Source organism: Ranitomeya variabilis, chromosome 1, assembly GCF_051348905.1.
Source record: "Ranitomeya variabilis isolate aRanVar5 chromosome 1, aRanVar5.hap1, whole genome shotgun sequence".
Lineage (NCBI taxonomy): Eukaryota > Metazoa > Chordata > Amphibia > Anura > Dendrobatidae > Ranitomeya > Ranitomeya variabilis.
The window spans coordinates 419,839,843-419,855,932 of NC_135232.1; the positions used below are offsets into that span (position 1 = coordinate 419,839,843).

The 16,090-nt window shown below is 42.9% G+C and overlaps 1 protein-coding gene across 9 annotated transcripts in view; it reads right to left on the reverse strand.

Moving 5' to 3' along the window:
* PSIP1 (PC4 and SRSF1 interacting protein 1) overlaps positions 1-16,090 on the reverse strand; it is a 243,462-nt gene that overhangs the window by 56,791 nt on the left and 170,581 nt on the right. For all 9 annotated transcript variants that reach the window (XM_077249249.1, XM_077249254.1, XM_077249248.1 and 6 more), the window contains one exon: positions 9,349-9,550. In XM_077249249.1, coding sequence (XP_077105364.1) covers positions 9,349-9,550 — 202 coding nt within the window. The remainder of the gene's footprint in view (positions 1-9,348; positions 9,551-16,090) is intronic.

Below are 16,090 nucleotides of genomic sequence, written 5' to 3' on the forward strand. Positions count from 1 at the left end.
AATACGTGCGTCTAACATAAACATCCAATACGTTTCCCGATTAAAAAGTTTCTGCTGTAAATTACCTCCTCTCGGAGGTTTGTAAACCTTTTCTATTCCACAGAATCTGAGGCTAGTTAAATTACCTTTGTGCACGTTGTAAAAGTGTCTGGACACAGCTGAGGCAGAGAGGGCTTTAGAATTCACTGCATCTGATAGATGCCGTCTCACTCGTACTTTCAGTGGACAAGTAGTGCAGCCTATGTACTGAACTTTACATGTAATACATTCTATTAAATACACTACATTTTCGGTGTTACAATTAATGTAGTCATGTATATCAAATTGTTTATGGTGATGAAAATTTGTTAGTTTTATGCACATAGTTACATGTTTTGCAACGAGTGGCTCCACATCTAAAAAACCCTGTGGCGTTGAGCCATGTAGCTCTGTTAGTGTCCCGTGGAGAGCTGGAGAATAGACTTGGAGATAGGATCGAGCCCAAGATGGGAGCTCGTTTAGCAACGAATTTGATATCGCTCTGTATTAAAATTCGTTTTAATTTGTCATCTTGTTTTAGCATGGGTAAATGATTCTTGACAATATCCACGATCTGCCTGTATTGTGAGCTATATTGGGTACTGAATACTACATTATTATTGTTTTTCTGGGGATTATTATAAGTAGATATATAGTTTTTCGTTGTTAATAAATTTTTGCGATCTACTTTGGAGATTTTTCTACGTGCTTTGTCCAGATTCCATTTAGGATACCCTCTATGAGAAAGACGCTCACAGGTTTTCTATGTCTCTGCCAAAAAAACGCCATTATCAGAGCAATTCCTTCTTGTTCTGATAAGTTCACCATATGGAATGTTATTTATGACATGATTTGGATGGCAGGAATTGGCTCTAAGAATTGAATTACTTGAGGTAGGTTTTCTATAGGGAGTAATCTCAACCGTATGTTTTAATGTATTACCTGAGAGATTCAAATCCAAAAAATTGGTGTATTTTTTCTGAAAGGAATGGGTGAATTTTAAATTAAAATTATTATTATTAATATGATCAACAAATTTAGTCATTTCCTCCTGTGAACCCCTCCATACTAGGATCAAGTCATCTATATAGCGACCATACCATACAATATGTTTGCATATATCATTATCATCATTGTAAATATGGCTCTCTTCCCATTTCAACATAACAATATTCGCTAAAGAAGGCGAGAATTTAGCGACCATGCTCACTCCCGTTAGTTGTCTGAAAAACCTATTGTCAAAACAAAAGTAATTATGATTAAGTAAAAAGTCCACTGCAGATATTAAAAACCTTTTTGTATCATTATTATAGGCAGAGTATGTATCCAGATAGTATGACAAACTCGACAATGCCACTGAATAGGGAATTGATGGATATAAGCCTACCACATCGCATGTAAGCCATGCATATTCTTCCTTCCAGTAAAATTGATCAAAAACTGAGGTTACATATTTTGAGTCCCGTATGTAACTAGGGGTATTTTGCACCAATGGTTGCAGGTAATGGTCCACCTAAGATCCCAATCTTTCCCCTATGGAACCAATACCTGCAACTATTGGTCTCATTGGGGGAGGAAACACATTTTTGTGTATTTTAGGGAATGAATGATAAATTGGTGTAACTGGATGATCATTTTTTAAAAATTCTGCTATTCTATCGTTAAAAACATTCATATGTATACCTTCCTGTAACAGGTTGTGCAACAATGAGTTAAATTCTTCGGTGGGGTTAGAACTAAGTTCTGAATACATCTCCTTATTTTCCAAGTCTTGTAAATTCAGTTTTTTATACAGCCCTGCGTCTAGTAACACAATAGTGCCTCCTTTATCTGATTGTCTTATTATAATATCCTGGTTATCATGCAGCTCTTTCAGCGCTTGTCTTTCCTTTTTTGTCAGGTTGGAATAGTTATTTTTGGAATCTAAAACAAATTTGTTCAGATTGACTAATTCCTTTTCAACTAGGTCCTGAAATTGATCCAAGACTACTGGTCTGGATTTCAATGGATAAAAAGATGGATTACTGACAGAAAAAGAATCATTAAGAGAGACAGAACCTAAAAAGGATTCTCTCTCCAACACTTTTAAACTGAGAAGTGCTTTTTGTTCATGAAACATGCGTATATTATCAGTAGTGGAATAATCAAGATTCTCTATACGTACAGCATTTTCACTAGCAGCATCTGAAAGAAAATGGCACTTTACTGTCAGGTTACGTGCAAATTTATTCAAGTCAAGTAAGGTTGTAAATATATCAAAGCCAGTAGTTGGAGAGAAGCTTAATCCCTTGCTGAGAATTGCTATCTGTTCTTCTGAGATCACATAGCTGGATAAATTCCACACTGGAGCCTCTAGTAGTGGCGGCGATTCCTGTTCCGGGTTGGATATCTTCTTCCTCTTGTGCTTCCGGCCTGCACGTTTCCTGCGTTTTTTGGAATCGCTCCACTAGCACTATAGCAATAGCACTAGAAGCAATATAGTCTTCTGTGTCTCGTTTAAATTTTAATTTTTTTGTGTCCATAATTTGATTTTCCAACTTAGTAATGTTCGTCTTCAATCTATCATTATAAAAATTAAAATCTTTTGAACTGGTGTGCCCCTCCAAAGAGCATTGCAGACTCTTAATGTCCTGTTTAATATTGTTTATTTCCATGTCCTCATACTTAATTATCAAAGAGATGAGTTTAAGGGAGCATTGACTCAAAATAGAGTACCATTCTTTTTCAGAATCCTCATTAAAAATCTTTGTAGGAACTTTTTTTTAAACGTAATCCTCTAGGAATCATATTTTTTGATTCATATGTTTTCAAAGTAGTCCAGTCCCACCATGTTTTCATCTCTTTAGCCATTTTCTTTTCTAATAGTAGCATGAGGGTTCTCAGTTCATCAGTTTCAGTTGCTATATCAGGTGTTTCACTACTGAACACTGAGGCTACTTTATTAAGTCTATTTGTATGCTCATCTTAGACACACGTATTCCCTATGGCCTTAATGCTAGACATGATTTAATAAAGCAATATTAATTTATGTTCACGTAATGTTCAAGCAATGTCTCTTAAGGGTATTTCATATGTCAATCTGTTATTTCTATGATAATTTTAACCGGTGATTTTCTTTATTCTTTTCCCTTTTTTTTTTTTTTTTTTGCACTTTTAATTGTTTGTCCAATCAATGTCATGTGCACACTATATATATATATGCTCTCATTGCACTATCAGGCAGATCATGAGTAAGACTTCATAGTTGAAACGCGTTGATCCTCCTCACTGGTGTGCCAGGTGTTTGCTATGTAAAGATTTTTCTTTTTGAAGAACTATTTATCGCTTTAGTTGTCTAATAAAGTCTCACAAAGTCTGAACTGCCTCCACCTCCAGCTGGATCATTTCTCTTTTAGTCTTCATTTGCTGTGGGCGCTCACCCCGAACCGTGCTGGGCGTTGGCAGGTCTGGGGATTTCGTCTAAGACCGGTAAGCTGACTATATTCCTTTTTTCTTTTGTAATTCACGAAAGTTGTTGTCCAATTTGTCCTGAGTACGCTGATACCTCATATGTGGGGGTAAACCACTGATTGGGCGCACGGCAGGGCTCGGAAGGGAAGGAGCGCCATTTGACTTTTTGAATGAAAAATTGGCTCCAATCTTTAGCGGACACCATGTCGCGTTTGGAGAGCCCCCGTGTGCCTAAACATTGGAGCTCCCCCACAAGTGACCCCATTTTGGAAATTAGACGCACCAAGGAACTTATCTAGATGCATAGTGAGCACTTTAATCCCCCAGGTGCTTCACAAATTGATCCGTAAAAATGAAAAAGTACTTTTTTTTTTTTTCACAAAAAAATTATTTTAGCCTCAATTTTTTGATTTTCACATGGGCAACAGGATAAAATGGATCCTAAAATTTGTTGGGCAATTTCGCCTGAGTACACAGATACCTCACATGTGGGGGTAAACCACTGTTTGGGCGCACGGCAAGGCTCGGAAGGGAAGGCGCAGCATTTGACTTTTTGAATGGAAAATTAGCTCCAATCGTTAGCGGACACCATGTCGCGTTTGGAGAGCCCCTGTGTGCCTAAACATTGGAGCTCCCCCACAAGGGACCCCATTTTGGAAACTAGATGCCCCAAGGAACTTACCTAGATGCATAATGAGCACTTTAAACCCCCAGGAGATTCACAGAAGTTTAGAACGCAAAGCCGTGAAAATAAAAAGTAATTCTTCTTTCCTCAAAAATGATTTTTTAGCCCGGAATTTTTTATTTTCCCAAGGGTAACAGGAGAAATTGGACCCCAAATCTTGGTGTCCAGTTTGTCCTGAGTACGCTGATACCCCATATGTGGGGGTAAACCACTGTTTGGGTGCACGGCAGGGCTCGGAAGGGAAGGCACGCCATTTGGCTTTTTGAATGGAAAATTAGCTCCAATCATTAGCGGACACCATGTCATGTTTGGAGAGCCCCAGTATGCCTAAACATTGGATCTACCCCACAAGTGACCCCATTTTGGAAACTAGACCTCCCAAGGAACTAATCTAGATGGGGGTTCAAAGTGCTCACCACACAAGTGCTTCACAGAAGTTTATAACACAGAGCCATGAAAATAAAAAATAATTTTTCTTTTCTCAAAAATGATTTTTTAGCCCGCAAATTTTTATTTTCCCAAGGGTAACAGGAGAAATTTGACCCCAAACGTTGTTGTCCAGTTTCTCCTGAGTACGCTGATACCCCATATGTGGGGCTAAACCACTGTTTGGGCACACGTCGGGGTTCGGAAGGGAAGTAGTGACGTTTTGAAATGCAGACTTTGATGGAATGTTCTGCGGGCGTCACGTTGCGTTTGCAGAGCCCCTGATGTGCCTAAACAGTGGAAACTCCTCACAAGTGACCCCATTTTGGAAACTAGACCCCCAAAGGAACTTATCTAGATGTGTGGTGAGCGCTTTGAACCCCCAAGTGCTTCACAGAAGTTTATAACGCAGAGCCGTGAAAATAATAAATACGTTTTCTTTCCTCAAAAATATTTTTTTAGCTCAGAATTTTTTATTTTCCCAAGGGTAACAGGAGAAATTTGACCCCAAAAGTTGTTGTCCAGTTTCTCCTGAGTACGCTGGTACCCCATATGTGGGGGTAAACCACTGTTTGGGCACATTCCGGGGCTCGGAAGTGAAGTAGTGACGTTTTGAAATGCAGATGTTGATGGAATGCTCTGCAGGCATCACGTTGCGTTTGGAGAGCCCCAGTATGCCTAAACATTGGAGCTACCCCACAAGTGACCCCATTTTGGAAACTAGACCCCCGAAGGAACTTATCTAGATGTGTGGTGAGCACTTTGAACCCCCAAATGCTTCACAGAAGCTTATAACGCAGAGCCGTGAAAATAATAAATACGTTTTCTTTCCTCAAAAATATTTTTTTAGCTCAGAATTTTTTATTTTCCCAAGAGTTACAGGAGAAATTGGACCCCAAAAGTTGTTGTCCAGTTTCTCCTGAGTACGCTGATACCCCATATGTGGGGGTAAACCACTGTTTGGGCACACGTCTGGGCTCGGAATGGAGATAGCACCATTTGACTTTTTCAATGCAAGATTGGCTGGAATCAATGGTGGCGCCATGTCGCGTTTGGAGACCCACTGATGTGCCTAAACAGTGGAAACCCCTCAATTCTAACTCAAACACTAACCCCAGCACACCCCTAACCCTAACCACAACCCTAACCGCAACACACCCCTAACCCTAGTCTTAACCCTAATTCCAACCCTAACTCTAACTCCAACCCTAACCGTAAGGCTATGTGCCCACGTTGCGGATTTGTGTGCGGATTTTTCGGCACAGTTTTTGAAAAATCTGCAGGTAAAACGCACTGCGCTTTACCTACGGATTTACAGTGGATTTCCAGTGTTTTTTGTGCGGATTTCACCTGCGGATTCCTATTATGGAGCAGGTGTAAAACGCTGCGGAATCCGCATAAAGATTTGACATGCTGCGGAAAATACAACGCAGCGTTTCCGCGCTGTATTTTCCGCACCATGGGCACAGCGGATTTGGTTTTCCATAGGTTTACGTGGTATTGTAAACGTGATGGAAAACTGCTACGAATCCGCAGCGACCAATCCGCTGCGGATCCACAGCCAAATCCGCACCGTGTGCACATAGCTTAATTCTAACCTTAATTCTAACCCTATCCCTGAGTGCAACCCTATCCCTGAGTGCAACCCTATCCCTGAGTGCAACCCTATCCCTGAGTGCAACCCAATCCCTGAGTGCAACCCTATCCCTGAGTGCAACCCTATCCCTGAGTGCAACCCTATCCCTGAGTGCAACCCTATCCCTGAGTGCAACCCTATCCCTGAGTGCAACCCTATCCCTGAGTGCAACCCTATCCCTGAGTGCAACCCTATCCCTGAGTGCAACCCTATCCCTGAGTGCAACCCTATCCCTGAGTGCAACCCTATCCCTGAGTGCAACCCTATCCCTGAGTGCAACCCTATCCCTGAGTGCAACCCTATCCCTGAGTGCAACCCTATCCCTGAGTGCAACCCTATCCCTGAGTGCAACCCTATCCCTGAGTGCAACCCTATCCCTGAGTGCAACCCTATCCCTGAGTGCAACCCTATCCCTGAGTGCAACCCTATCCCTGAGTGCAACCCTATCCCTGAGTGCAACCCTATCCCTGAGTGCAACCCTATCCCTGAGTGCAACCCTATCCCTGAGTGCAACCCTATCCCTGAGTGCAACCCTATCCCTGAGTGCAACCCTATCCCTGAGTGCAACCCTATCCCTGAGTGCAACCCTATCCCTGAGTGCAACCCTATCCCTGAGTGCAACCCTATCCCTGAGTGCAACCCTATCCCTGAGTGCAACCCTATCCCTGAGTGCAACCCTATCCCTGAGTGCAACCCTATCCCTGAGTGCAACCCTATCCCTGAGTGCAACCCTATCCCTGAGTGCAACCCTATCCCTGAGTGCAACCCTATCCCTGAGTGCAACCCTATCCCTGAGTGCAACCCTATCCCTGAGTGCAACCCTATCCCTGAGTGCAACCCTATCCCTGAGTGCAACCCTATCCCTGAGTGCAACCCTATCCCTGAGTGCAACCCTATCCCTGAGTGCAACCCTATCCCTGAGTGCAACCCTATCCCTGAGTGCAACCCTAAGTGCAACCCTATCCCTAAGTGCAACCCTATCCCTAAGTGCAACCCTATCCCTAAGTGCAACCCTATCCCTAAGTGCAACCCTATCCCTAAGTGCAACCCTAACCCTACTCCTAACCCTACCCCTAATGGAAAAACAAAAATAAATATATTTTCTGTACTTTATTATTGTCCCTACCTATGGGGGTGATAAAGGGGGGGATTTATTTACTATTTTTTTTTATTTTGATCGCTGTGATAGAACTTATCACAGCGATCAAAATGTACTGGCAACGAATCTGCCGGCTGGCAGATTCGGCGGGCGCACTGCGCATGCGCCCGCCATTTTCCAAGATGGCGGCGCCCATGCGAGAAAACTGAGGACACCGGGAGGGACACCGGGACTAGGTAAGTATGGGGGGGTGCGATCGGACAGCGGGGGGGACGGAGGGGAGGACGGGGGAGGGGCGGAGGTGAGAGGAAGGCGTTTACAACAGGACGGAGGGGTACGGAACACTGACGGCGGCTGCAGATCGCCGCCGCCAGTCGGTGGGGGGGCCAGATCGGGGTCTCCAGCCATGGCCGATGCTATTGCAGCATCGGCCATGGCTGGATTGTAATATTTCACCAATTTTCATAGGTGAAATATTACAAATTGCTCTGATTGGCTGCTTCACTTTCAACAGCCAATCAGAGCGATCGTAGCCACGGGGGGGCCAAGCCACCCCCCCTGGGCTGTAGCACCACTCCCCCTGTCCCTGCATGTCGGGTGAAATTGGAGTTAACCCTTTCACCCGGCCTGCAGGGACGCGATCCGGCCATGACGCATATGCTGCGTCACAGGTCGGATTGGCACAGGTTTTCATGACGCATACGGTGCGTCAAAGGTCGGGAAGGGGTTAAACGTTTATGTTTTTTTTTTACTTTTTTAACTTTTTTTTTTTTTTTTTTACTTTTGCCATGCTTCAATAGCCTCCATGGGAGGCTAGAAGCAGGCACAACTCGATCGCCACTGCTACATAACAGCGATCATTAGATCGCTGCTATGCAGCAGAAAATCAGGTGTGCTGTGAGCGCCGACCACAGGGTGGCGCTCACAGCTACCGGCGATCAGTAACCATAGAGGTCTCAAGGACCTCTATGGTTACAATACTGAATCATCGCCGACCCCCGATCATGTGACGGGGGTCGGCGATGACGTCATTTCCGTCCGCCCGGCCGGATGCGGTAGTTAAATGCCGCGTCTGCGTTTGACAGCGGCATTTAACTAGTTAATAGCGGCGGGTGAATCGCGATTTCACCCGCCGCTATTGCGGGCACATGTCAGCTGTTCAAAACAGCTGACATGTCCCGGCTTTGATGCGGGCTCACCGCGGAGCCCTGCATCAAAGCAGGGGAGCTGACCTCAGACGTACTATCCCGTCCGATGTCAGGAAGGGGTTAAGATGCTTGTAGCGACTGAGAATGTTATCTTCCACGTTTTGTTTGCTTACCCCAAACATCAAGAGCTTTCATCTCCTTTAATTATGGAACAAAGGTAAGGTTTACTGATTAAAGCACCGTTCAAAGGGTAACCCCAAAACATCAGGAGTTTATGGTGTTCTATTTAATGATGATACTGTAACAAATAAAATGCATAAACTGACCAACCAGGCTCATGAGAATGTGACTCAAACCATCGAGAAACTCTAGTATGCCGTAATGCCAAATTAAGGGTCCATGATGAAGTTACAGACTGCATGGAAAAGTCCCTGTATTATATGCAAGCGTCTGAATGTTGTTAACTATGTTTTAACCCTGGATAAAACTCTGAAATATCAGGTTTTTGTATCTTAATATGATGAAAATTTATCACAACAGGGGTGCCCATGTCCTGCCTCTCTGCACTATGCCCGAGGAGGGGGAAAGTGACCTGATACCAACTTGTGAAACAAGCGTTACGTCACATAACCATTGTTTTAAGATACAGATAAGCAGGGTTTTTTTTCACTTTTTTCCAAATGATAGATTACATGTCAAAAAGTAAATCTTGCAAAAGATCTACAATTCAGAAAACAAGATCATCATGTAATGCTGAATTCTATTATATAAACATATTGATATTTCAATGAGCAAGAATATAAATCAATTGGACTCATTTTTTTAAAAATCCATATTTTCAAGAAGCTACTTTTTGTTAACCAACAAAAGAGACACAAATACACACCTTTTCTTCTTCCTGACTGCTATCTTCAGCATCGGAATCAACTTTGCTTGCCACTTTCTTCTTGGTTTCAGTTTCCCTTTTGCTGGCTTCTTTTAGTTTTTCTTCTTCCTCTCCAGTACTTTCTTCATCTTTTCGTACAAGCTGCTGCTTTTGAAGTTTATTATCCGAGAACTTATTTTTATGCTGATCTTCTTCACTTGAACTAATAATCATAAAGAAACAGAAAGAGAGAGCTTTTATACCAGATACAGAGTATGAGGAAAGAGTGATGGTGTATTAACCCCTTTCTGACCTCGGACGGGATAGTACGTCCGAGGTCAGATCCACTGCTTTGATGCGGGCTCCGGCAGTGAGCCCATATCAAAGCCGCCACATGTCAGCTGTTTTGTACAGCTGACATGTGCCCGCAATAGCGGCGGGTGGAATCCTTGATTGGTTGTTGATGCCGGATTGCTATGAGCGCCACCCTGTGGTCGGCGCTCATAGCAATGCTGTAATTCTACTACGTAGAGGCGATCTGAGTATCGCTCCTATTTAGTAGAGCCGATCAGGCTATACCAGCTTCTAGCCTCCCATGGAGGCTATTGAAGCATGGCAAATGTAAAAAAAAGTTTTAAAAAAATATGAAAAAAAAAATAAATAAATAAAAAAAAATATAAAAGTTTAACACACCCCCCTTTCGCCCCATTCAAAATAAAATAATAAAAAAATCAAATATACACATATTTGGTATCGCCGCGTTCAGAATCGCTCGATCAATAAAAAAAAAAAAAAGGATTAACCTGATCGCTAAACGGCGAAGCAAGAAAAAAAAAAATGAAACGCCAGAATTACGTTTTGTTTTGGGCGCGGCGACATTGCATTAACCCCTTCATGACCCAGCCTATTTTGACCTTAATGACCTGGCCATTTTTTTTGCAATTCTGACCAGTGTCCCTTTATGAGGTACCGTATATACTCGAGTATAAGCCGACCCGAGTATAAGCCGACCTCCCTAATTTTGCAACAAAAAACTGGGAAAACTTAATGACTCGAGTATAAGCCTAGGGTGGAAAATGCAGCAGCTACCGGTAAATGTCAAAAATAAAAATAGATACCAATAAAAGTAAAATTAATTGAGACATCAGTAGGTTAAGTGTTTTTGAATATGCATATTGAATCAGGAGCCCCATATAATGCTCCATGCAGTTCTTTATGGCCCCATAGATGCCCCATATAATGCTCCATGCAGTTCTTTATGGCCCCATAGATGCCCCATATAATGCTCCATGCAGTTATGGCCCCATAGATGCTCCATATAACATTGTGCCACATGTAGTGCTGCTGCTGCTGCACTAAAAAAAAAATAACATACTCACCTCTCGTCGCTGCCCCTCAGCATCCCGTCTCTCCGCACTGACTGTTCAGGCAGAGCGCGGCACGCACACTAATACGTCATCGCGCCCTCTGACCTGAACAGTCACTGCAGAGGACGCGGAAGACGAGGCAGCGGTGAAACGAGGGAAGGTAAATATGACATACTCACCTGCTCCCGGAGCTCCTGACGCGGTCCCCACATGTCACACGTCTCCGGGCAGCTTCTTCCTGTAGTGAGCGGTCATGTGGCACCGCTGATTACAGTAATGAATATGCGGCTCCACCCCTATGGGAGTGGGGTCCATATTCATAACTTTAATGAGCGGTACCAGTGACCGCTGAACAGAGGAAGAAGCTGCAGAGCCCGAACACCGTGGGACATGCGGGGACCGCGTCAGGAGCGCGTGAGTATTTGACAGGCGTCGCTCCCCCTTAACCCGCCAACCCCTGCCTTCCATGACTCGAGTATAAGCCGAGAGGGGCACTTTCAGCCCATTTTTGTGGGCTGAAAATCTCGGCTTATACTCGAGTATATACGGTAATAACTCAGGAACGCTTCAACGGATCCTAGCGATTCTGAGACTGTTCTTTCGTAACATATTGGGCTTCATGTTAGTGGTAAATTTAGGTCGATAATTTTTGCGTTTGTGAAAAAAATCGGAAATTTAGAGAAAATTTCGCAATTTTCAAATTTTTATTCTGTTAAACTGTTAAACTAGAGAGAGTTATGTGACACAAAAAATAGCTAATAAACAACATTTCCCACATATCTACTTTACATCAGCACAATTTTGGAAACAAGATTTTTTTTTGCTAGGAAGCTATAAGGGTTAAAATTTGACCAGCGATTTCTCATTTTTACAACAAAATTTACAACACCATTATTTTTTAGGGACCACCTCACATTTGAAGTCAGATTTAACTTTTTAGTCACAAAAATGATCATTTAGCAACAATTTTTTTTTATTTTCCCAAGGGTAAAAGGAGAAACTGGACCCCGAAAGTTGTCCTGAGTACGCTGAAGCCCCATAACTGCGCAAGGCAGGGCTCGGAAGGGAAGGAGCGCCATTTGACTTTTTGAATGAAAAATTAGCTCCAATCCTTAGCGGACACCATGTCGCGTTTGGAGAGCCCCTGTCTGCCTAAACATTGGAGCTCCCCCACAAGTGACCCCATTTTGGAAGCTAGACCCCCAAGGAACTTATCTAGATGCATAGTGAGCACTTTAAACCCCCAGTTGCTTCACAAATTGATCCGGAAAATGAAAAAGCACTTTTTTTTTTTCCACAAAAATTTTCTTTTAGCCTCAATTTTTTCATTTTCACATGGGCAACAGGATAAAATGGATCCTAAAATTTGTTGGGCAATTTCTCCTGAGTACACATATACAGATACCTCATATGTGGGGGTAAACCACTGTTTGGGCGCACGGCAGGTCTCGGAAGGGATGGAGCGCCATTTGACTTTTTGAATGGAAAATTAGCTCCAATAGTTAGCGGACACCATGTCGCGTTTGGAGAGCCCCTGTGTGCCTAAACATTGGAGCTCCCCCACAAGTGACCCCATTCTGGAAATTAGACCTCCCAAGGAATTAATCTAGATGTGTGGTGAGCACTTTGAACCCCCAAGTGCTTCACAGAAGTTAAAACGCAGAGCTGTGAAAATAAAAAATCATGTTTCTTTCCTCAAAAAATATTTTTTAGCAAGCAATTTTTTATTTTCACAAGGGTAACAGGAGAAATTGGACCCCAAAAGTTGTTGTCCACTTTGTCCTGAGTACGCTTATACCCCATATGTGGGGGTAAACCACTGTTTGGGCACACATCGGGGCTCGGAAGGGAAGTAGTGACGTTTTGGAATGCAGACTTTGATGGAATGGTCTGAGGACATCATGTTACGTTTGAAGAGCCCCTGATGTGCCTAAACAGTAGAAACTCCCCACAAGTGACCCCATATTGGAAACTAGACCCTCCCCCAAGGAACTTATCTAGATATGTGGTGAGCACTTTGAACCCCCAAGTACTTCACAGAAGTTTATAACGCAGAGCCGTGAAAATAAAAAATAATTTTATTTCCCACAAAAATGATTTTTTAGCCTCCAATTTTTTATTTTCCCAAGGGTATCAGGAGAAATTAGACCCCCCCCCCCCCCGAAGTTGTTGTACAATTTTTCCTGAGTACGCTTATGCCCCATATGCTTGGGTAAACCACTGTTTGGGCGCACGTCGTGGCTCGGAAGGGAGGGAGCACCATTTGACTTTTTTAACGCAAGATTGGCTGGAATCAATGGTGGCGCCATGTCGTGTTTGGAGACCCCCTGATGTGCCTAAAGAGTGGAAACCCCTCAATTCTAACTCCAACACTAATCCCAACACACCCTTAACCCTAATCCCAACCCTAACCACAACCTTAACCCCAACACACCCCTAACCCTAATCCCAACCCTAACCCTAACCCCAACACACCCCTAACCCTAATCTTAATTCCAACCCCAACCCTAAGGCTATGTGCCCACGTTGCGGATTCGTGGGCGGATTTTTACGCAGTTTTTGAAAAATCCGCAGGTAAAAAGTAATGTGTTTTACCTGCGGATTTACTGCGTTTTTTTGTGCAGATTTCACCTGCGGTTTTACACCTGCGGTTTCCTATTGAAAAGCAAGTGTAAAACGCTGCGGAATTTGCACAAAGAATTGACATGCTGCGGAAAATACAATGCAGCGTTTCCAAGCGGGATTTTCCACACCATGGGCACAGCGGATTTGGTTTTCCATAGGTTTACATGGTACTGTATTCCGGATGGAAAACTGCTGCGAATCCGCAGCGGCCAATCTGCTGCGGATCCACACCATGTGCACATAGCCTAATTCCAACCCTAACTCCAACCCTAACCCTAATTCCAACCCTAATGCTAATTCCAACCTTAACCATAGTGGAAAAATAAAAATTAATATATTTTCTTTATTTCATTATTTTCCCTACCTATGGGAGTGATAAAGGGGGGTTGGGGTTATTTACTATTTTTTTTACTTTGATCACTGTGATAGGGTCTATCACAGTGATCAAAATGTACCTCAAATGAATGAACAAATCTGCAGGCCGGCAGATGCGGCGGGCGCACTGCGCATGCGCCCGCCATTTTGGAAGATGGCGGCGCCCATTGGAGAAGATGGACAGACACCGGGACTCGGGAGGTACGTGGGGTGGGATCGAAGCGCAGGGGAGCGGAGGACAGGACTGAGGGGAGAGGATGGCAGGCAGCGGAGGACAGGACGGAGGGGAGGTAAGACTAACGACGGCAGCAGATCGCCGCTGTCAGTCGGTGGCAGATCGCAGTCTCCAGCCGAGGCCGATGATATTGCATCATTATATCATCGGCCATGGCTGGATGGTAATATCTCACCAAGTTTCATTGGTGAAATATTACGATTGCTCTGATTGGCTGTTGAATATGAGACAGTCAATCAGAGCAATCATAGCCACAGGAAGGGGGGGGGGGGCAAAGCCCCCCTGTTCCTGTAGGTAGGGTGAAATTTCAGTTAACCCTTTCACCCGACCTGTAGGAACGCAATCATTCTGCGACACAGCATATGCGTCACAGGTCGGATTGGCACTGACTTTAATGACCCATACGCTGTGTCACAGGTCGGGAAGGGGTTAATTGCATTAAAATGCAGTAACAGGCGATCAAAAGAACGTATCTGCACCAAAATGGTATCATTAAAAACGTCAGCTCGGCGAGCAAAAAATAAGCCCTCACTCGACCCCAGGTCACGAAAAAAGGAGACCTACTGGTATCGGAAAATGGCCCATTATTTATTTATTTATTTTTTAGCAAAGTTTGGAATTTTTTTTCACCACTTAGATAAAAAAAATAACCTAGACATGTTTGGTATCTGAACTCCAAAGAGTTGACCTGGAGAAATCAAAATGGCAGTTCAGTTTTAGCATTTAGTAAACCTAGCAAAAAAGCCAAACAAAAAACAAGTGTGGGATTGCACTTTTTTTGCAATTTCACTGCACTTGGAATTTTTTTCCCGTTTTCTAGTACACGACATGGTAAAACCAATTATGTCGTTCAGAAGTACAGCTTGTCCTGCAAAAAATAAGCCCTCACATGGCCATAAAAAAAAAAGTTATAGCTCTGGGGAGGGGAGCGAAAAAACGAAAATACCCCAGGTCATGAAAGGGTTAATAATAATAAAAAAATTAAACAAAAAAACTAGAAATTAACAAAAAAAATACCTGTAGTGTGTTTTATTATAGACTTTCATGTATCACCTGGCCATGGTGTTTTTGAGAACAAAAATGCTATAATAAAAAAAAACAACAACTTGAAAAAAAACTGTAAAAGCACTCCAAGATGTGCAACCTAATCAACTGTGGGGAATACGAAATCCCTCTATAAACCTGTTCTAACATCCCTGCTGCTAAAAGGAGCTAGTCTACTAAAGCTGGAGAGGAATCCAAAAATAATGATGTGGCAGCGGTTCAGGTTATCATCAATGCAACAGAGAATTTGAAAATGACTAGGAGACTTCAGTCTTGTCACCATGACACACCCTGCTGTATCTTTAACCCCTGCACCCCGAAGCCTGTTTTCAACTTCCTGACCAGGCCATTTTCTTCAATTCTGACGAATGTCACTTTATGAGGTCATAACTCTGAAACGCTTCAACGGATCCTAGTGATTCTGAGAATGTTTTCTCGTGACATATTGTACTTTATGAAAGTGGTAAAATTTCTTCGATATGACTTATGGTTATTTGTGAAAAAAACGGAAGTTTGGTGAAAATTTTGGACTTTCAATTTTTATGCCCTTAAAATCAGAGAGATATATCACAAAAATTAGTTCATAAATAACATTTCCCACATGTGTACTATACATTAGCACAATTTTTGGAACCAAAATATTTTTTTGTCAGGAAGTTATAAGGGTTAAAAGTTGACCAGCGATTTCTCATTTTTTCAATAAAATTTAGGAAACCATTTTTTTTTAGGGACCACCTCACACTTGAAGTCACTTTGAGGGGTCTAGATGACAGAAAATACCCAAAAGTGACACTTCCAAAAACTGCACCCCTCAAGGTACTCAAAACCACATTCAAGAAGTTTATTAACCCTTCAGGTGCTTCACAGGAGCTGAAGCAATGTGGAAGGAAAACATTAACATTTAACTTTTTAGTCACAAAAATGATCATTCGCCAACAATTTTTTTATTTTCACAAGGGTCAAAGGAGAAAATGATCCACTAAAGTTATTGAGCAATTTCTCCTGAATAAGCCGATACCCCATATGTGGGGAAAAACCACTGTTTGGGCGCACAGCAGGGCTCAGAAGGGAAGGAGCGCCTTTTGACTTTTTGAACGCAAATTGGCTGGAATTGAGA